This window comes from Quercus robur, chromosome 8 (genome assembly GCF_932294415.1).
Source record: "Quercus robur chromosome 8, dhQueRobu3.1, whole genome shotgun sequence".
NCBI lineage: Eukaryota > Viridiplantae > Streptophyta > Magnoliopsida > Fagales > Fagaceae > Quercus > Quercus robur.
Window position 1 is genome coordinate 16933203 of NC_065541.1, and position 22314 is coordinate 16955516.

Sequence of the window (22314 nt, forward strand, 5' to 3'; positions counted from 1 at the left end):
ATTTAAATATTTATCTTATGATTTCTTCAAATTATTTTTAAATTTTATAAATTTTTATTTGACCCTACAACTCAGTCAGTGATGCATTGGTTAAACTAATGACCCAATTATGGCCTAGCTCCTAGACCAGGTTAATTGGTTATCAACAAAAATTAGAATTTTATAGAGTTTTTAAGTGGCCTTAAGTCTTTCTCTATCATAAATTGGTGATTATACACCCTAGAGGTTTTCTTATAGCCATAAGCATAGGCAGAAAGCAAGGACTTTCTTCTATATATAAATAATAATAAAAAAATTTAAAAAAGCATGGGAATGGTGGCGTTAAATAATTCATAAGTAATAATTATGCGTGGTGTTCTTTTTTTTTTTTTTTTGCTAAACATTATGCGTGGTGTTCTTACAGACGCACATGCTGTTTTTCAACTAAAATACGAAACGAAATTCGTGGATGCTACGAGTCAATAATAGCCCAACGACCACGCAGATGGACACAAAACGTCTTAATCGTCTCATGTATAGAGTCCATGTGACAAGGTACCTGTCTTTTCCTTTTCAAGAAACAATGTTGTATTTATTGTCACCAGGATTAGGTATAGTTAGTGGTGCAGGAAAAATCCCAGCTCTGTTGAAAATTTGAATTGCTGAAAAGTCAGATAAGACTGCACTATTGATAAAATTTCACCAATAAAATGTGAATGCATCTGCAGTTGCCCTTTCTTCTCTTTGTTTAAGTTGTGAGTGATCATAAGCCAGGAAGTCTGAAACTAAGAAATCAATGGGCATTCTTTCTTTTATTTTTCTGCTAACTTATTTACTCTTTTTGTTCTCCAAAGTCTCCTTTGCAGTAGATAGCATTACTCCATCCCTATATATTAGTGATGGAAGTACCTTAGTTTCTAAAGATGGAAGCTTCGAACTGGGATTCTTCAGTCCCGGTATTTCCAAGAATCGCTACTTAGGAATATGGTACAAGAATATCCCAGTTAAAACTGTAGTGTGGGTTGCAAACCGACTCAACCCCATCAATGACTCGTCTGGCTTGTTGATGATAAACAGTAAAGGCAGTCTTGTGCTTATGAGTCAGAATAAGAGCGTTGTTTGGTCAACAGGATTAGGAACACAAAAACAAGCCAAGAATCCTGTGTTACAGCTCTCAGACTCAGGAAATCTTGTACTAAGAGATGGTAATTCAGGAATCTCTTTCTGGGAAAGCTTCGACTATCCATCTGATACATTTTTACCAGGAATGAAGTTGGGATGGGACTCAACGAAAGGCATTAAGTGGAGTCTTACTGCATGGAAAAATCCAGATGATCCATCTCCTGGAGATTTCACTTATGGGATAGAAATGCATGCATACCCTGAGCCTGTTATTTGGAAAGGAAACAAAAAGGTTTACCGTCCCGGCCCATGGAATGGCCTTCGGTTTAGTGGTTCACCGGATCTAAAGCCGAACCCGGTTTATGATTACAACTTTGTTTCCAATGACTTTGAGGTGTACTACACATACACCCTAAAAAATAAATCTGTAATCTCAAGAATAATTTTGAACCAAACCAGCAATACACGTGAGCGGTACATCTGGATTGAAGCTGAGCAAGTTTGGCGCCGCTATACATCAGTACCTAGAGATTACTGTGACTATTACGGACTTTGTGGACCCAATGGAAATTGTACCATTAGTGGGTCACCGGTCTGCCAATGTTTACAAGGATTCATGCCTAAATTACCACAAAAATGGAGCTTGATGGACTGGTCTCAAGGTTGTGTACGCGATAAACAATTGAGCTGCCATGAAGATGGGTTTCTTAAATTTGTCGGCTTGAAATTGCCAGATACTACATATTCTTGGGTAAACGAAAGTATGAGTATTTTAGAATGTAGAGCCAAATGCTTGAACAACTGTTCCTGTATGGCATATACAACCTCAGATATCAGAGGAAGTGGTAGTGGCTGCGCCTTGTGGTTTGATGATCTAATGGATATTAGACAGTTACCTGCTGGTGGGCAAGATCTATATATCAGAATGCCGGCTTCAGAGATAGGTATGAGATTAATTTTTGTAATAGGAACTCCTTATTAAAGTTAATTACTGTTTACATTAATTCTGATTTGATCTTGTTTCTCGAAATACTTCCCTTTCTGTTTCACATCCTTCAGCTGTAGTTGAACTATAATTTTATTTTTGTGTCAAATTCAACAAAGCAGAGGCAAGACATGTTCGTAAGATAAAGAGAGCAGTGATTGTTGCTGCCGCCCTTGTAGTAGTTTCTGGAATGCTCTTATTAGTTGGCTTCTACATTTGCAGAAGCAGAATAAACTTAGAAGGTAAAATAACTTTACTCTGACAACCATTGCAAACATATGTTGAATTGTCTTGTGCAACTCTTTCTATATTTTTTTTTCTCTGTACCTCTCTCTCTCTCTCTCTCTCTCTCTCTCTCTCTGCTTGTTAGCTCACTCTCTCTCTCTCTCTCTCTCTCTCTCTCTCTGCTTGTTAGCTCACTCTTGATCTTCCTCAGTTCTCAAAATGGAAAATTGCTTGCTAGACCTGGCCTGGTCTTGACAGAGATTAATTTTGAAAGCTTTATAGTTTGTTTCTTATACAAGCACAACTCTATACTGCTATATTTTATCCATTTTAGTGTTAAGGCTCATTGTCCAAGTGGGATATTATTTTTATTACATGAAGTGGGCTAGTATCTTTATGGGAGAAAGCAATGTTTTTATTTTTTTATGAATAAATACTATATTAGAGAAACATAACTACGAGGAACAACAAGCTTCCCCAGATAACTGAATCAAAACAAAAGAACCAAAAGCTTTACAGTTAAAGAGACCATTTGGCTAAGGTGTGGGCAGCCAAGTTAGTCTGCCTAGGAACCTAAGACATAAAGAAATTATAATGGGAAGACAGCAAATTCTGCGTATCAAAATCGAAGATCCAATTCTCCAAGGTGGGGCCAACTTGGATCGAGCAGAACTCTGTGGTGAATATTAGAATCAGTCTCAATCTAAACAGAATCAGCCACCAATCTTGCTGGCAAAAACAGAGACCATTCAATAGCTTCAGCCTCAGCCTATAGAGGGAGGGTGTTATTCACTCTTTGAGAGCAAGCAAATACCAGCTCCCCTCTCCAGTCTCTCGCCACCGCAATAATGGATGAGAACATAAGTCCAACGGCAACGTCAATATTGATTTTAATCAAAAACCGCTATGGAGGGGACCACAGCTGGGCCAAAGCCACGGATACTTGAGTGCTACCTGTAGAACTCCTTGGCATCTTATGCTCAGCCATCAGTGTTAAGATTTTGGGAAATAAGTCATCAAAATCCAGCGAAAGACCTTCAAACTGAATTTTATTTCTCAACTTCCAAACTCCATCACAGAGAATTGCAGCAAAGAGCAAAAAATCATCTTTTTGAACTGGAGACAGATTGTCCACCAAAGGAGAAGAGAATAAAAATCTAAGATGCATGGACACAAAGACGGTATGGGTATGATCCGGTTTGAAAACTTATAACATGACATAGTAGATAGGACATTGTTATGACATGAGTACATCATCCCAAATGAAGAGTCCATGCTTCCTAAATAAAAATTGAATGAAACCTATGGTGGTCCGTTCCTAACGACCTTAGGTTTTTGGCCTTGACCCCAATTCACTTGTACTCTGGGTTGGGCTTATCCCACAATGAAAGGTCCAAGAAGTGGCTTTTCAAGTTACTGATGGAGTTGAAGTGTTACTTTGGCCCTAAGCTCTCTTGATCTTGGTTTAGCCGAGATGATGACAAGGAACCTGATCTCTTTCCTTGAAATCCAAATAGGATTTCTTAATCCTCGAGATGCGTTTTTCCTTACTACTCTCATATTTCACTTTCCCAAATTTTCCAACCCCCTCTTCCCACCTTTTCTCTCCTATTTATATCCTCCCCTTAGTGGGGATATTATGATGAGGGGGTCTCTCCCATGTTAGTGGATCCCTCCATATCATATTGCTGACCAAAGGGGACCCATCTCCTCCTGCTAACATGACTTCCTAGTAACTTGTGCCTAATGCCGGTTATTGTTCAATGGATGGATTCCCCTAAGGCATTTTCTCTTGTTCACGGCATATCTTGGGGTACTTAGTTCGAATGTTCAGCTAGGCCCATCTCAGCTTGGCTAAATGGGCCGAAATGGACTAAGACCATTCAATGAGTGGGCCTGCAATTCGAGGCCGAACTGCTATTCTTGGTCCGTACAAAATCCGATTTAGTGTCAAGGCCCAATGCTTCCATTCTCAAGACCCCATTGACTCTTGAACCAAATGGCTTTAGTGAGAATACTAAGCTTTCATGATACAAGTAGTAATATGAGATTTTGTTTATTATTCCAGCTCAACTCTAACGTATTCAGTCTAAATATATTACTTATAGGCACCTTCGTATCTTAACTCTTATACTTATAATGATGCCCGTTCTTTTATGAAAAAAATAATAATAATAAATAAATAAATAATAAAAAAAAACTTCTTTTCAATTTTAGCTAAAACAAAGAAAAGTGGAATTACAGATCATCAGAACAACGAAGGCCAAAAGGAAGACCTTGAGCTCCCTTTCTTTGAACTATCCACAATAGTTTATGCCACTGACAACTTTTCGTTCAAGAACAAGCTTGGTGAAGGTGGTTTTGGATCTGTTTACAAGGTAAGTTTGTGATGTGCATGCACAAAAGAAATTAAAATGATGAAGTACTCTTTTATTTTGTTTTCTTTTCAGAATTTAGCAATCTACAAATGAGAATTTCAGGGTACACTAGAAGACAACCAAGAAATTGCTGTCAAAAGGCTTTCAAGGAGTTCTGGACAAGGATTAAATGAGTTCAAAAATGAAGTAAGACTAATTGCGAAGCTTCAACACCGAAATCTTGTAAAACTTCTTGGTTGTTGCATTCAACAAGAAGAGAAGATTCTGATTTATGAATACATGCCCAACAAAAGCCTGGACTGCTTCATTTTTGGTTTGAATCCCTAAACATAATACATTCTGCTAGCTGGTTTATTTATGCGATCAATAGTTTATAAAATTTAGAAATTTTGCAATGTGTGGTTGAAACACAGGTATATATAATTAACTTGAACTAAATACTTACCAGATCAAACAAAAGGTAAATTGTTGGATTGGTCCAAACGCTTTCGTATTATTTGCGGGATTGCTCGGGGGCTTCAATATCTTCATCAAGATTCTAGATTGAGAATTATACATAGAGATCTCAAAGCAAGTAATATTTTACTTGATAGTGAGATGAATTCTAAAATTTCAGACTTTGGCATGGCTAGAACTTTTGGAGGAGATCAGTTGGAAGGAAACACAAACAGAGTTGTTGGAACTTAGTAAGTTTCATTGATATTCTTTCATATAATTATTAATTTTCAAATTTATATTTTATGCTTAAAACTTGTGATGCCCTGCAGTGGTTACATGGCACCAGAATATGCTTTTGATGGAATATTCTCAACAAAATCTGATGTCTTTAGCTTTGGGATTTTATTGTTGGAGATCATAAGTGGGAAGAAAAGTAGAGGGTTTTATCATCCAAACCACGAGCATAACCTTATTGGACATGTAAGTTTCAAATTGTTAGATTACTTCTCTAGATACGTTGGACTGATGAATGACAATCATGTTCTCATATTTTTAGGCATGGATACTGTGGAATGAAGGCAGGCCTTTAGAATTGATTGATGAATGTTTAGGAGAATCATGCACAATGTCAGAAGTGTTGCGCTGCATCCATCTGAGCCTCTTATGCGTGCAACAGCGTCCTGAGGATAGACCAAACATATCTTCTGTTGTTGTGATGCTAAGCAGTGAGTGTGCTTTGGCTGAACCCAAACAACCTGGTTTCTTCTTGGGAAAGGATTCAAATGGAGCACGGTTTTTCTCGAGAAATCATGAATCATCTTCAACCAATGAAATAACAGTTACATTATTGGAGCCTCGTTAAATATTCTGCACGGCTGTACCAATGCAACTCATACAACATTGTCATTATAGAATTGTATATCATTATAATTTGTAAACTATATTCCTATATTCCTATTAGTACATGCCCATCGCATAACGAACTCTTGTTGCAGGTTGGTCCCTCACCGTGCTAGTTCATCTTCACAGTTATTGGCTTCTTTGAAGCAAACACCGAATCCCGATCCTAAGAGCATCCACAATGATGGTGCTATTTTTTTTTTAACTATTTAGCATCATAAAAAGTTACTTTATCTATTTTACCTACTCACTTTACAAAATATCTAACATTAGTGGATTTATTTTAGCTTTCAACATAATAAAATAATATAAATATCACAATAAAATAATATATTCACTACAATAAACAACAATCACAACCACCGCAGCTGCTACCGCGGCCACTACCGCCACCACCACATGATAGCAAATAATCGTCTAGTGTAATAAGTAATTTTTTTAACCCCAAATTATACTTATACAATTTCTTTTTTTGCTAAAACAATTTCTCAATCATCATGATAGCAAATAATCATCTAGTATAACAATAATATTTTGTTTTAACCCCAAATTATATATATACAATTTTTTTTTTTACTAAAACAATTGCCTCAATTGTCTAAAAGCAATCTTGGAATAATGTGAACTATAAAATGGAGGAACCTTATAAGAAAACATATAAAATGGAACACATATTATAACTAGAATAATGTAGTTCATAGATTACTCACATACATAACTCAAACCAAATTATAATAAAACTCACACACTCGCACAATGTTCAAGATGAGCCAACAATGTTCAAGATGAAAGGGTTTTTTGAAGGTCTCTTTATACAAAGCCTTCGCATTGGTAATCTAAAAAATTTAAAAGAAATATAATATGATTAGTATCTTCAAATTATTGGTGAATGGGTATGTTAACACTATTGCAATATAATTTATACCTTATCTTGTTCAATTATACCACTTTGATGACGCACATTAACTTTAGCCATGCACCCACAAAACCTATTTGTCTCCTTGTTAATCATTGTCCAACGACTTATCAAGGAGATAGCAGTACGTGCGGTATCAGATGAATTGTACTGCGTGAAATATTCCCAAACTTTTTGACGAAATGTATTATGTGTTTGTTCATTACTGTGTATGGCATCAACACTAGTATTAAGCCATACCGATACTAGGACTTGATCTTCCTCTACACTAAAGTAAATGCCCCGTTTTCCTTTCATAGAAGAGACATTCTCAACTTGAGGTGGAGAATCAGAAACTAACATAGGATTATTTTCAAATGTTCCCAAAAGTTACGAGTCAATAATAATATCCCGGTCATGATACCCGTGTAATATGGTAGGTCTCGTTGTGACTCCATAAAATTAGAAATAGCAATATATACTTCCAAGCAAATTGAAAGTAAAAACCAATACTGTAATAAATTAGAAAAAAAAATGTAAACTTCCCTGTACACAAAAAATTTCCAAACTAACATTTACATCAATACATTAGAAACAACAAACATAAACTTCCCTACAACCAAAAAATTCCCAAAACAATTTCCAACATGACATTTATTGTAATAAATTAGATACAACAAACAAAAAATCAGCAAGAAGCAAAAACAGAAACCAAAAAAATGTAGCCTTCCCTACACACAGAAAATTCCCAAACTAACATTTACACCAAAAACATTAAAACAAAAACATAAATTCCCTGTAAACAGAAAATTCCCAATACATTCCAATTCTCTGCAAATTTATCATTACAATCAACAAATATAAATTCCCTGCAAACAGAAAATTCCCAACTGACATGAAAAATTTATCATTCCAATTACCCAAATCAAAAATCCCAAGCATTACATGATGGAAAAAGACAGAGAAAACTCACCTAATTAGCAAGCAAGCTTCGAACTTTGTGGGTCAGACAGAAAAGAAGAGAGGCCAAGCTAGATCGAAGAGGCTGAGATGGGTCAGACAGAAGAGAAGGCAAGACGGGTTGGCGTGGGTCAACTTTGGACTTGAGTCTTGGGGCTTGGGTCGGCTAGGGACTTGAACGGCGTGAGCGAGATGGGTCTGGGACGTGGGTTGACAGAGTGGGTCAGCGGCGTGGGCCGGTGACGTTGAGCTTCGGGTGGGTCGGTGACGTTAAGCTTTGAGTGGACCGACGGCGATGAGACAGAGAGATGAGAGTTGTGAGAGAGTTGAGAGTTGAGAGTTGAGAGTTAAGACAGAGTGATGAGAGACAGGTTGAGATAAAAGAAATAGAAAAAGTTGAAACAAACAAATAATATTTTAAACAGAGGTAGAATAAAAAAATAAATTTGTTTTTTTTTTTTTTAAGCTTTCAGCAACAATACACATCTATATATAGCTATACACTGTAGCAATGGAGGAAAAAAATTTACCTATACCACCACCATTGTAACACCCTTTTTATATATGGTGGTGCTAAAAATAGCTTTTTAGCTTATAAGCACCACCATTGTGGATGCTCTAATCTACAGTTTTTAGCTTAGCAACTCCCAAAAATTAGACATATTTGAAGAAAGAACATTATTAGAACTTGTGGCCTTGAAAAGCATACGAACTACAGTCCTCACATCACGTTCCACTTCAACAACCTGTAACTGCAACTGAATACACAAATCATGTCAGCTAATACAACCATTAAGATATTCTCCTATCATCTCCAATAAGACCTCCAACTCCTGCCATCCCCAGATTCCCCATTGAACACCCATTTGTGTTTAAGTTTAAATCAATTGAGCTCTTTATCCCACTTGACGATCTCAATCCACTGCGTTCTAGAATGGGTTGTTAATACTTATTATGAACTATAAAAATATACTTCCACAACCCTGTGACATACTTCCCCATGTAAATGATGGTTTTGCCTTGCTTGCTTGAAGATTCGTTTATTCTTTCGTAGGCACAAGGTAAGGTCCAAACTCTAGAGGGATGGCCACAAGAAATAGACCATATCTGTTTAAAAAAATGAATAGTGTCTATTACACACACATACTAATACACACACTCTTGCACATCAATTTCAAGTCACAATTTCAATTTATTTTTTGTGTGCAAGAGTGTGTGTATTAGTGTATTTTTAATCCCCAACCCCTCCCCCCCCCCCCCCCCCCCCAAAAAAAAAAATCTAGTCCACCAAAAAAGAAGAGCAATTATTATTATGTTCGATCTAGACCCGTGAGCAATCATTTTAAAGGAAATTCAGTTATTTTTAATAAAAGCTCAAATTTATCCCAAATCGAATGGTTGAATGTTAATTTGGTTAAATCAAGGTCAAACTCAGGTTGACTATTGTCAAACTTGAGAAAATTGTTTCAAAATATAAATTTTGATGTAAAATGATGAATTCTAGTGGTTAGTTATATTTTTTACTTCATTTGACCGCTAAGGGGCTATTTGGTTTTTAAAAAACAATCATTCATCACTCATCACTCCTCACTCAATTTTCGTCACTCCTCACTCATCACTTGAAATACCCTAATTTCTTAAACCCCAAACATTTGGCACATATTTTCAGCTTCTCATCACTTAATTATTTTACTTTTTGTAGGACACATACCTAAGCAATTGGTTAAAGACTTCTGTTAGCCTACCTGCCTTACCCTCATTTCCCACCATTTTCTTTACTGCTTATTTCATTTTGCCACCACCATAGTCACAGTGCCAAAGTGCAACCAAAGAAGTACAAACAACAAAAACTCTCAACAATTTAACACCACCTAAAGCAGCTCATCACACCAAATTCAAAACTCCATTCATACTTATTTATGATACACCCAAAAAAAAAAAAAAAAAAAAACTGTCTAGAAATAGTAAGACCCATCTCTAATCTCTCACACAATCACACTCACACTCTTCCTGCAATTCTCATATACTGTTATAATCAAAACACAAACCCAACAAAACCCATGTGAGTATATTATCAAATTAATGTCTTTTTTTATTTTTTTACTCAAAAACCCCCAGGTTGTGCCTGGTGTGACTGTTTAGAGCTTGATGAAGGTTATGCCTGGTGTGATTTTTCATAGATCCCAGGCGAGCCCTCCTGACCAACGGACCTTCAATTTTTTTGAGCTGATCGACGACCAACGAATCTTCGATTCAAGGATATTTTTGTATGGTGAGAAAGCACGCTCCAAGGCTTGGTCATCGATGGCCCAGGCGAGCCCTCCAACGAAGCCTTGAAAATTGACATTTGTAGATGCCATTGATGAAAAATCTGAAACTAAAAGAGAGAGAAAAACAAAGTGGTGGGTCAGAGATTTTGGAGATTGTTTGAATTGAAAAGTTTGTTTCACTAGAGTCGGAAAAAATGAAAGAAAGAATGAAGAAATGGAGGCTCTGTGTTGAAGAAAAAATGAAGAATGAAGAGATGAGGAGAATAGAAAGAAAGAAAACTAAAAAGAGAGAAAAGAGAGCCAGTGGGGAATAGCTGGCATGGCATGACAAGACAAACCTGTGGGTCCCATGAATGGAATGAAATTACTATATTGTCATTATAACTTTGTTTCCATAATTTGAAAATACCTAAAACGTGTTTTCAGTTTTCATAATTCATCACTCAAAAATCAGAGAATTGAGTGATGGAAACAAAATCTAGAAATACATCCAAACACACTACTCAGCCATGGGACCCATCAATTTTGAATTATAGGTGATGGAAATAGAGTTATGGATGATGGAAACTGAAAATCCAAACAACCCCTAATCAACTTAGTCAAAGTTTGATCAATGAATGGTATTTTGGTCATTTTTCATCTTGATTTATAAAATTTACTATTTTGATATTCAATAAAGACAAATTAGGTAAATTTTAGCATTCCCTTGATTTTAGTGTTAAAATTGCAATTTTTGGAGTTTTTGCTCAAATTGAGATTTTTGCACACATACTACATACAATTTACAAAGACAAAATATGACAAATTTGCACCTATGAGAAGTGTGTCAATAACCCCCAATGAAGTCCATAACGCACATGATTTTGGAAAATTGCAAGGATTAAGAAATTAGGGGATTATCAAATCAAAAAAAAAAAAAAAAAATAGGGGATTATGATAGCTATATTAACACTCTTCGTCCAGTAGGATAAATTTAGACTAACATCACTGGTATGTCGTAAGTAATCTAATCCACTTTAAGTGTGCAGGTAGATTTGCCAGTTCATCCAAAACTTAGATCAGTCTTGTAATCACTGATACTCTATCAATATCTAAGCTAGAGATGAAAATATTTTCAAGTCACCAATTAGGGGTGTCAATGTTCGACCCAACCCGCGGATACGACACGAACCCAACACGGTTTTTTCCGGGTTAGGGTTGGGCCTTAATGGGTTTGGGTCATAAACGGGTCGACCCGAAAGCGACACGATAAAAAACGTGTCATAAGCGGGTCAACCCGCATAACCCGCAATAGACACGTTTGACACGCCAATTTATTTGTGTCAAACCCGAAATGACCCATTTAACACAACCCGTTTAACTCGTATAACAAATAAATAATTATTTTATTTTAGATTTGTCAAATACCTTTTATATCCAACATATATTTTAAATTTAAAAAGAAAAGTAAGTAATTACAAATGAGAAAGGTAATCTTATTTGTTTCATTAGTTATTATTACTCTTACATTATTATTATTATTTAGTTCTTGTAAAATTGTTGAGGCATGATCATATTTTGTAACTACTAATACTTTTTTTTTTTTTTTTTTTGGCATAGAACTTGTACAAATGAAATTGGATGAGCTTGTGGAAGATGTTATGAACTTGGATATCAACAAAGAATTTATGGATGATAATCGTGGTCATAGTCAGGATTAGTCTACTATTTGCTCAAATTCTTTCAATATTGATACTTAGCATTTGGCGAGTTCCAAGGATATTATATTTTTGTTGAACTATGTTATTTTATTTTTGTTAAACTATGTTATTTTGAATTTGGGTTGAAGTGTTGCACTTCTTTTGGAGTGTAAAGAACTTATTTCTAGATGAATGTTATATTTTTATTGAACTATATTATTTTGAATGTGGGTCGAAGACTTAAAGTGTATGTACTGGTTTTTGGGATGTAAAAAAAAATAATTTATAGATGGATGTTATATTTAATATTATGCAGGTTGAAATGGGTTGTGTTACATTTGTGTCAACCCAACACGATTCGTTTATTAAACGTGTCAAATGGGTTGGGTCAGGTCAACCCGCTTTATTAACAGGTCGGGTTAGGGTTGAAGGATCCTGACACGATTATTAAATGGGTCGGGTTAGGGTTGAGCCTTTTAGTCTAATACCCCTACCTCGACACGACACGAACCCGACACGCTAACCCGAATTGACACCCCTATCACCAATAGATATAGGAAAAGGGGCTCATTGATTTATAGTTCTAAACGTCTTTGTTTCCATGTTATAAGTTGAAGAAATAGGGAGCTTTAATTTTGGACAAAGAGCCCAAGTTGAATATCAACACGGCTGTGACCTCTATGCTATCCTCAAAATTGGCCCATGGGCTAATAATTCCCACATCTGAAGAGAGACCATGGACTTTTCCTGAACCAGTCCAAACGGCGAAAATGCGTGCGTGTTTCTAAGCTACAAATTGGGACCATTACCAATGACATTACGATCACATAAATATTAATAAGAATGCTATATTGTCCGTTTTTGTACACAATTAACATTGACATATATAGGAAATATTTTTTTATTTTTTATTATTTTTGAGAAAGACATATAAAGGCAAGATGAAGACTAACAAGAAGCAAATACATAATTCGATCAAGATAAAACAAAAAATAGACTGATACACTTGTCGTGGGGTGGATAATACATTGGAAAAACATTTTTAAGGCCTTAATATTATATCAATATATCAATTAATTCAAAATCTTTTAAGCCTTAATGGCCTTCTATGACCTCCATTTAAGTCACTTTTATAAAAAATAAGTAAATAATTAATATAAATTGTATCTGACTCTACTTAATGTTAGTAGTAGATCCAATAGTGGATGTATTCCTACTTGATAGTTGCATCTCATGTTGAGGAGTAATTTCGTCAATATTTTCACCTACAACACGGAATTTTAATATAAGTTTAGTATAAAAGGAAAATGGGCCAATAAAGAAATAAAATTTTATAAAATGACTATTATTTAAATGGATTAAATACTACCTTTAAATCTATAGAACCAACTTTGCTTGCGAACAAAAGCTTCAATTTTATCTACCAAAAAAAAAAAAAAGATCAATACTAAGTAAGAATTTTAGCTTGAATACTAAAAGTTGATTCATAAGAAACCACATTTATAGAAATTCTCAAGAGACCACATGCCATTAAAGAGAATTCAAAAGGCCAATTATATTTCTCATTCCATGAAGAGAGAACATCCAACTTTACATGTTAGCTCCAATCAAGTCTAGACTCTTTCAAATACAAGCTAAATTGATTTTTTTTTTTTTTTTTTTTTGGGGGGTGGGGGGGGAGGGTTTGTGTTTGTGTTTGTGTTTGTGTTGTGATGTTGGTAATATATCAACTTTCTAAATAATCAAATTCCTAATCATTCAAAATAAAAAGTTCATAATTGCGAAATTTCTCACACAATTACAAGAGTCCAAAAGCCTATATATATATAAAGACAAAAAATAAAACAAAATAATTAATTGGCAACTAAAAAAGGGTTCAAGATTGTGATTCACGGAATCACGGGTAGACCCTTGGGTAAAAGTTGACCCTTGTTCACTGGTACAAAAATCCATGTCCATACCTATATTTTTCCTTGGGATCCAAGTGGGTTGACTGTTCTATTGAGTCATGGTCTGTCTTTTTTTGTTATGCGTAAAATTGTGAAACAGCAACAAGTATTATCATTTTACCAAATTTAAGAGCATTCACACTAAGAAATAAAAAAATATAGTTTTTAATAACTCAAAACACTATTTTATCTATTTTAATACTTTATTTTATAATATAGCCAACATCAAAGATTTTATTTTAGAATTTAACATATTAAAATAATATAAACAAAATAATAAAATAATATATCCAACATAACAAATAACAATCACAACTATCAACACATTAAAATACTTTTTTTTTATAACACCACACATTAAAAATTTATTTATTTTATTAATTTTTAAGCTACAAATAGCAGTTTTTTTTTTTTTTTTTTTTTTTTTTTTTAGTTTACCTCCTTTTTATGTACAAATATATTATGAGAGTATTAGTTGCTAAATTGACTTTTGAGATTTTCTACATATAAACATATGTTTGCAACGGCTGTCAGAGTAAAGTACCTTTTATGTTTGTTCTCCTTCTGTAAATATAAAGGACTACTCCGACCATTACGGCAACTACAGCAACGGCAACAACACCTCTCCATGCTTTGTTCATCCAACGACCATGTTCTCTTGCCACTTCATTGTTGAATTTGACACAGCAAAGAAATTATAGTTAAACTACAGCTAAAGGAGGATGAAAGCAGAGCAGTTTTTAATTAACTTCAAAATCAGTTCAGAATGCAAAGTATAGTGGAAAAATAATTAACTTCAATAAGGAGTTCCTATTACAAAATTAATGGCATACCTATTTCTGAAGCCGATATTCTGACATATAGATTTTGCCCACCATCTGGAAACTGTCTAATATCCATTAGATCACCAAACCACATGACACAGCCTCTGCCACTTTCTCTGATATCTGAGTTTGAATAAGCCATGCAGGAACAATTGTTTAAGCATTTAGCCGAACATTCGTTGAGGCTCATACTTTCGTTTACCCAAGAATTTGTAGTATCTGGCAATTTCAAGTTAAAATATGTATTAAACCCATCTTTTTGGCAGCTCAATGGCTTAATGAGTACACAACCTTGAGACCTCTCCATTAAGCTCCATCTTTCTGGTGATTTGGGCTTGAATCCTAGTAAACATTGGCAGATAGCAAACCCACTATAACCAATGATACAATTTGCATTGGGTCCACAAAAGCCGTAATTGTCACAGTGGTCTCTAGGTAGTAATGGATAGCGGAGCCAAATTTGACTAGCTTCATTCCATATGTGTCTCTCAAGAAAAGTGTTCATTTCGTTCAAAATAATTCTTGAGATTTCAGATTTATTTTTGAGGGTGTAGGTGTAGTACACTTCATACTCATTAGAAACAAAGTATTCATCATAAACCGGATTTAAACCCGGTGAACCGCTGAACCAAAGGCCGTTCCATGGGCCTGTACGGTAAAATTTGTTGGTTCCTTTCTGAATAACAGGATCAGGGTATGAATGCCTTTCTATCCAATAGGTTAAATCTCCAGGAGATGGATCATCTGGACTCGTCCATTCTGTAAGATTCCAGTTAATACCTTTCCTCAAGTCCCATCCCAACTTCATTCCTGGTAACAATGTATTAGATGGATAGTCGAAGCTTTCCCACAAAGAGGTTTCCGAATTTCCATCTCTTAGTACAAGATTTCCTGAGTCTAAGAGTTGTAACACAGGATTGTTGGCTTGTTTTTGTGCTCCTAATCCTGTTGACCAAACAACACTCTTATTCTGACTCATAACCACAAGACTGCCTGTCCTGTTTATCATCAACAAGCCAGACGAGTCATTGATTGGGTTGAGTCGGTTTGCAACCCAAACAACAGTTCTAACTGAGATCTTCTTGTACCATATTCCCAAGTAGTGATTATTGGAATTAAAAAGACTGAAGAAACCTAGTTCGAAGCTTCCATTATTGCTAACTAAGGTCCTTGTGCCGCTGATATTTTGTGATGGAGTAATTCTATCTCCTGCAAGGGAGACTTTGGAGAACAAAAAGAGTAAATAGGTAAGCATAAAAATAAAAGAGAGAATATTCATTGATTTCATAGTTACAGACCTACAGAGAAAATAAGTAAGAAATCACATATTGATTTCTTTGTTTATCAATCACAACTCAAACGAAGAGCAGGAAGGGGCAACTGCAGATGTGTTTACACATTGAAAGTTGTCAATATCGACTCCATTCTTGACTTTTCAACATTTCATATTTTCCACAGAACAGGGGTCATTCTTGGACCAGTATACCGTAGCCCATACGATACTTAAGCCATTTTGTCTTGAAAAAAATAATAATAAAAAATAAAGCCTAATGACCTTACTTTAACATTGACCGAGACGTCAACCTCTTTACTCTTATCAGTTACCACTTCCAACAATCGTTTCATTGATGGAAACCACGCCTCCACGGGTCTCACTTGGGCCCCCGCTTGAAAATCAATCCCCCAAATATTCAAGTAGCCACCTATCTCATATATGTGGTTGATGCCCGTCTCCAAAACATGAATAAAACAATAGCAGCACAAAACAAATTCTAATACTTTTGTTACACTAATCACAACCTATTATCGCAATTATTATATATAAAAAATTAAAAAAAAAAAAAAAGCTTGTGAAATTCGTGGTGTATCTAGACTTAATATTGAAATCGCTTTTTTTACTAACAAAACCACAAGTCCCTTTCAAAAATAATATATATATATATATATATATATATAATATTGTTTTATATAAATAGAGAAAATGTTATTAAAAATACTTTTTTTAAACATACCTAAATCATTGTTTAATTTGAACATATAAAAGAATATTAATTAAAATGAACACTTTCATTCTATGGAACATATGTAACATGTTACATTAAGTTTAAATTATTATATAAGTTTAAAATTGTAGCATTTTTTTCTTTCCAAATATAAGTATAATGCCTATATTATTGAATCTTGAATTTGAAGGTAATCTTGTGAATATTTATCATTTTTATTTTTTAATGTTTTTTTGGGGCTCATATCTCTAATTTCTAATGCCAATTTTGTTTGTATTTTTCAGTCGAAAACTAAAAATTTTGACCTAATAGAATAAAATCTCATACTTTTTCAACCTAAAATTAAGAGGAAAAAAATAAATTTTTGAGTGAAAAAATCAAAAAACAACTTGAAAAAAGAATCAATTTAAGGTCCCATTAGTCCAAAATGGACCGAAAGGATTGGAGTGGACCCTAATGGACCAAACCAAACCAAAGTAGACCGAATTAAACCAAATGGACTAAATTGTTCCAAAGTAGAACGAATAGACCAAAGTGAACCGAAATAGACCAAACGAACCGAAATACTAGGCTAATAGGGCTTAACAAGAGTATAGTAACAATAAATGTTACACTTTAATTTTTAGATATTATATAAATGTGTTTTATAATGACATTTTGGTGGTTGGCATACTTTGAGACCCAAAATCAAAAGTTTGGGACTTTGGACATGTTGTCTTGCTCCATTTAAAGGATTATTTAAGTGTTTTTCATCTTGCCATCAAAAAAATTATTTTACAATTGAGTATTACTATTGATTTGATATTTTTAATGTTGCAATAAATTTCCAATTACAAGAAGTAAATTATTGAGCTAGTGAACACATAATGAAGTTGCATATTTTTAACTCGACTCTGGATCTTCGAGAGATACATGAATCTTTTTTGAATTGATGATTTTTCTTTTTCTATTTTCACTAAACATTTTTTTTTTTTTTTTTGGGGAAAAATACACATATCATGAGAAACTAATATTGAAAATGGAATTTCACCAGTATTAGTATAATATAGTACGACATTTGGAATTTAAGAATTTGATAAATATTTTTTAATTGTGCCAATAGTAGTAAGGACTAAAAAATAAATAACTTACTGTGGGGCCAAAGAATTTGACAACCCCGGCCCACTTTATACTAAGCCCAAGGTCCACGTCGAGGAGGAAGAAATGGCCGAGGACGAACAAAGAAAGTCCAAATAACCTAGAAACGTTGCCGAGGATGATCCTGTTCTTAGCATTCCAGATCCCAGAAGGAAAGAACTGCACGCCGACAAAGGCAACCTCCTAGAGTGCCCCCAGAAAAAGGACAAGTACAATAGGACACCCATGGGGTAACGGTGTAGGAGCAATTTAAGGAGAAACTGTCACCTCCACATTAAATGCACCCAACTAACGTTCTGGCCGCATTAATGAGGAAATGACCCCTGAACAGTGCGGTCTTGGTTGCCGCAACTCACAGAGGGTTTAGGAAGGTGGCTGATGGGACGAGCACTCGAGTAAGGGCCTGCGTGATCAATAGATGGAGGGCCAAGATCGATTGGAAGGAGCTATATAATGTGAGAGATCCTCCAAGAATGGGGGATTGAAAAATCAGGAGGAAGAAAAAAAAAGGAAAATATGGGAGCAATTTGCATGATCTTGGAAACCTTTGTAACCTAGCATTGAAGAAAGAAGAAGAACACTAAGTTCCTCGAATGAAGTGCCCGAGGATAGAATTTCATACTTTAGTCTATATCTTTGTTATTCAATCCATACATAATCATGTCTAGTTGTTGTAATCCTGACTAAAACCTAGTTCTTAAACTCATTCTCTATAAATTTATTGTATTGGGTTAGTTGGGCTTGAGTCTACCCATCCAATAGAAAAAGTGCTCAAACCCAATCCCTACACTTACCAATTTGTTTATGAAGGGGTTGTACTTATACTTATTCTTCTATTATTTATTACAACAATATAATGAACATTTCAATCTAGGAAACTATGAAAATAAGGTTTCAAACAAAATGAAAGATGATATATATTTGAGCGAACTCTTTGATTGTGTACAACAAAGGAGAAATTATACCAAAATTTGGTACAAAATTAATAATAAATATTTTTCATAATTCAAAAGAACACTAAGTTCCATTCTAATATATCCTAAATGATTATAAGTTGAAATGTTTTAAAAAATAATTTATTTTATCTTTATTTATGTTTATAAATTTTTAATACTGAATGAATATTAAATTTATTTTTCATGAGTTAATTTAGTATAGAATTAGTTTTTTTTTTTTTTAACTCTCGAATGTTGAAAATTTTTTATCATTTGTAGGCCCTAGTGGAGCCACGTTTATAAAAAAAAAATTAGTAGATATATTTGTAAGTAGTGATCCCAGCAAGTTTATCCCTTTTAAAGAAAATATATGCTTTTGGCCCCCTCATTCCCAACTAAAATTCTGTATATATGTATAATTAATATTTATTTTCTTTTAAAAGAAAGTATAAAATAATTTACCTTAATTAAATAGGTTTACAATCCTATTAAACATAATTGTATACATTGTTAAAAGGAAATCAAAAACCACAAAAAGTAAATTTTGCTCCGACCTCACTAAAAAATTTCTCTAGCTTACTTTGGAGTTTGGAGTTAATGGCAGAGGGTTTCTTCTTCATCCTCAAAATATTAGAGCACAGTCACAGATGGCACCACCAAGCTCTGCTGGGCAAAAAATTAGAACACCACCACAGTCACAGAGGGTTTCTTCTTCATCCTCTCTCTCTCTCTCTCTCTCTCTCTCTCATTTCTTAATCTCCAGCGTTTAGACTCACTTGTTAGTCAATCTGCTTTGCTTTTTATCTTTTCTTCTTTTCTTTACTTCTTCGTTCAGTCTGCCACTGATTTATTTATTCAAATAAGATTTTCTTTACAAATTTGAGATTACAATCTACTTTAAGTCCTACACGTGGTAGGTTGCACTCCCCAACCTACACTTCAATTTAGATTACAATTTGCTACAAGTCCTACACGTGGGACCTCAAGTGTAATTTTTCTGGAAAATTATTGAATATTTCGGGAGTACTATAAATACGTACTCCCCCCTCTCACATAAATTGTGGGTCCCACTATAAATTTAATTAGCGGGATCCACAGTTATGTGAGAGGGAGGAGTACGCATATATGATACTCCCACTACCAAAAAAAAAAAAAAAAAAACTGTACTATTGTGGTAGGCGAAAACCGCTGCAAAATTCCAAAAACCGCCACGAAAGGTCCATTTGACCTTTAGCGGCAGGTGCTATTGCGGCAATTCTACCCGCCACTATTGCAGTGCTACTATAGATTTGTTGCAGTGCCACTAAAGATCTATTGCAGCAGTAACAAAAAGTGTCACAATAGATCGGCCATTTAGCGGTGCTTTTGGTCTATTGTGGAGGACTGAAAACCGCCGCCATATGAGTTACCATTCGGGGCAAATGACCTTTTAGCGGCAGGATAGGCATGCCACTATAGGGCTTATTAAACAACAGACCTTACGCACCTTTTAGTGGCAGTTACACCCGCCACTATATGTGTGAAGCTTTAGCAACGGGCTATAAACACCGCTATAGATCTTCAATTATTTTATAATTTTAGTCCTTCAACAATGATTTTTGCCCACTGCTATAGGTTTTTTTTTTTTTTTTTTTTTTTACCTCTTGGGTTCTAAAACCACATTTCTATTACAAATAACCTATAATAATTTTAGCTCCACTAAGACATTACCACAAATGTAACTAGATAACACCACAAAGGTCTCTAAACTAACATTATATTAACATAGAAATATATTATCAAATACATAACATTGTCTATAACCATCATCATAAGATTAACAAAAAAAAGATGTGGTCCTTTGAATAAAACAACCACTTAAATTAAGCTAATACTATAATCAAAGTCCCAAAGTGTTTAAAAATATCCTTCAACACTTGCAAAAAATGTGGTTGTTCAAATGTAATTCTTTGTACACAAAAAGTCCTCAAACACCAACATAAAACATATAAGCTGCTTGGTTGATGGGATGCAGCTGGTGATTTTTGGAGAGCTAGAGATTGTTGGATCGAAGGAACATCCTACATACAAACCAAGATTACTCAATAAGTACATATAAATGGATCGAATAGAATGACAAGAAAATCTTAGAGATTTAGGACTTTTCATCTAGCTCATTCAATAAGTGCATACAAACCAAGATTATTCAACAAGTGCATATAAATATTAGCTCATCAAGCCTATTTGGACTTTTCCATGATTTTGTTTAGGACTTGACATGGTTCTATGTATTTAGTTGGGCTTCTTCATTTAATTTTATCAGCTATTTCTCCACTGCAACACCATTAGCATGTAGCATGACATAGGTTCTTCATGTCCCAAACAAGTGTCTTGGTTCTAAAGACACAATTATTAATGAAAAGTAAAAAGTTCAAGTCTTCATAAAATGCCATTCATCCTATATTAGAGATTAGATAACTTTTTATGAAAATCTTGTTTGCTTCTTTAAGAAATGTGAGAATAGTTAGAGAAAATGGAAAAGTAGAATATACAATGGATACGTGCTACCCTAGGCAAACCAAATACTAAAAAGAATAACTTGGAAACTTAAGGTGTTAAAACACCTCCTAACCCAGAAAAATCTAATCCAGTCATTGCTCCTCGAAGCCACAAGCTCTCTAGTGTCTTGGCTTATTATTGCATAATATCCCAATTGGGAATGGTAGAAGGATTTTAAAGGACAGGTAAATATCCCAAACTTTTTCCAAGTTACAAGTTCCTAAAACTTATTCCTAAATTAAAATTTCCAAATTTGTTTTCCTAACTAAGCTTAACTCCAATCAAAAATAAGTTGTGAACAACTCAAGTTAGGTGATGAAATGAACCTAGGAGCACAACAATGAACAAAATGCAACAAAATACAGCAAAACAGACCCATAAAGCTACATAGTATATTAACATAAGCTAAATGTGCAGACCTGAACTTTGAGATAAATAGTTACACAACTTTTAAAGAAGAAGCTTGTAAAACTAGCAAAATAGTAGTACTAGAGCTTGTATTGTATCTATTTAAAAAATTATATATAAAAAAATAAACAAAAATAAAAAGTTTGAATTGCTTAAATTAGATTTTCATAAACAGGATGACTGAATTTAACAAAAACCCATTTCCTAGAAAACATGTACAAGTTGTTAAAAAAAACTCCAAAACTCATTTTTAATTTCTCACGCAAAATGATCACCAAACAATTCAATTTTTGTCATTTTGAGATCAAAAACTTAGTCCCAACAAAAGGCATGAACAACCCAATATATATAAATTCATTGAAGAGTGAACAAACCCAATATATATAAATAGGGTTGGGCTGCCACTCCTATGTCCTAACTCTGATGTTGCTGCTATTCTTTTTTAGTTGAATGAATTCCCTTGTAACCAAAAAAAAAAGAAAAGAGAGGTCTTTAATGGAGGTTTTGGTCTACATAAGAAATATTTATCACCAGGCTATGTCCGTCAAAACTTAATCAACATGAAGACTAATTTTCCAAAAGCAATAAGTCCAAATTTCAAAAAAATACAACCAAACACCACCTTAACAATAAAACATAACTTAGTGTCCATCACAAAGTTTTAGCCAATATGTAACTATATGTAGGCA

At 34.4% G+C, this 22314-nt stretch overlaps 2 protein-coding genes and 1 long non-coding RNA gene across 4 annotated transcripts; 1 reads left to right on the forward strand and 2 right to left on the reverse strand.

Annotated features, from left to right (window-relative positions):
* The first annotated feature begins 607 nt into the window (after positions 1 to 607).
* LOC126694821 (G-type lectin S-receptor-like serine/threonine-protein kinase At4g27290) lies at positions 608 to 6121 on the forward strand. The gene is made up of 7 exons (XM_050391327.1): positions 608 to 2045; positions 2209 to 2328; positions 4556 to 4689; positions 4792 to 5002; positions 5138 to 5375; positions 5457 to 5607; positions 5684 to 6121. Exons 1-7 carry the CDS (start codon positions 776 to 778, stop codon positions 5987 to 5989), a joined length of 2430 nt encoding a protein of 809 aa, XP_050247284.1. The 5' UTR covers positions 608 to 775; the 3' UTR covers positions 5990 to 6121.
* A 1361-nt stretch (positions 6122 to 7482) lies between these two features.
* LOC126694838 (uncharacterized) lies at positions 7483 to 8238 on the reverse strand. Its single transcript, XR_007645902.1, has 2 exons — positions 7896 to 8238; positions 7483 to 7812 (listed from the first exon to the last, which is right to left on the reverse strand). It is a non-coding gene; the product is annotated as an uncharacterized LOC126694838 (long non-coding RNA).
* Positions 8239 to 12751: 4513 nt separating this feature from the next.
* Positions 12752 to 16126, reverse strand: LOC126694823 (S-locus-specific glycoprotein S13-like). 2 transcript variants are annotated; one of them, XM_050391331.1, is made up of 4 exons: positions 14614 to 16126; positions 14325 to 14444; positions 13201 to 13251; positions 12753 to 13096 (listed from the first exon to the last, which is right to left on the reverse strand). In XM_050391331.1, the coding sequence occupies exons 1-4, from the start codon at positions 15890 to 15892 to the stop codon at positions 13005 to 13007; spliced, it is 1542 nt and encodes a 513-aa protein (XP_050247288.1). In that variant the 5' UTR covers positions 15893 to 16126; the 3' UTR covers positions 12753 to 13004. The 2 variants fall into 2 exon arrangements, with proteins under 2 accessions (XP_050247289.1, XP_050247288.1); XM_050391332.1 differs by lacking the exon at positions 13201 to 13251 and having other exon boundaries at positions 12752 to 13096.
* Between the last annotated feature and the right edge of the window lie 6188 nt (positions 16127 to 22314).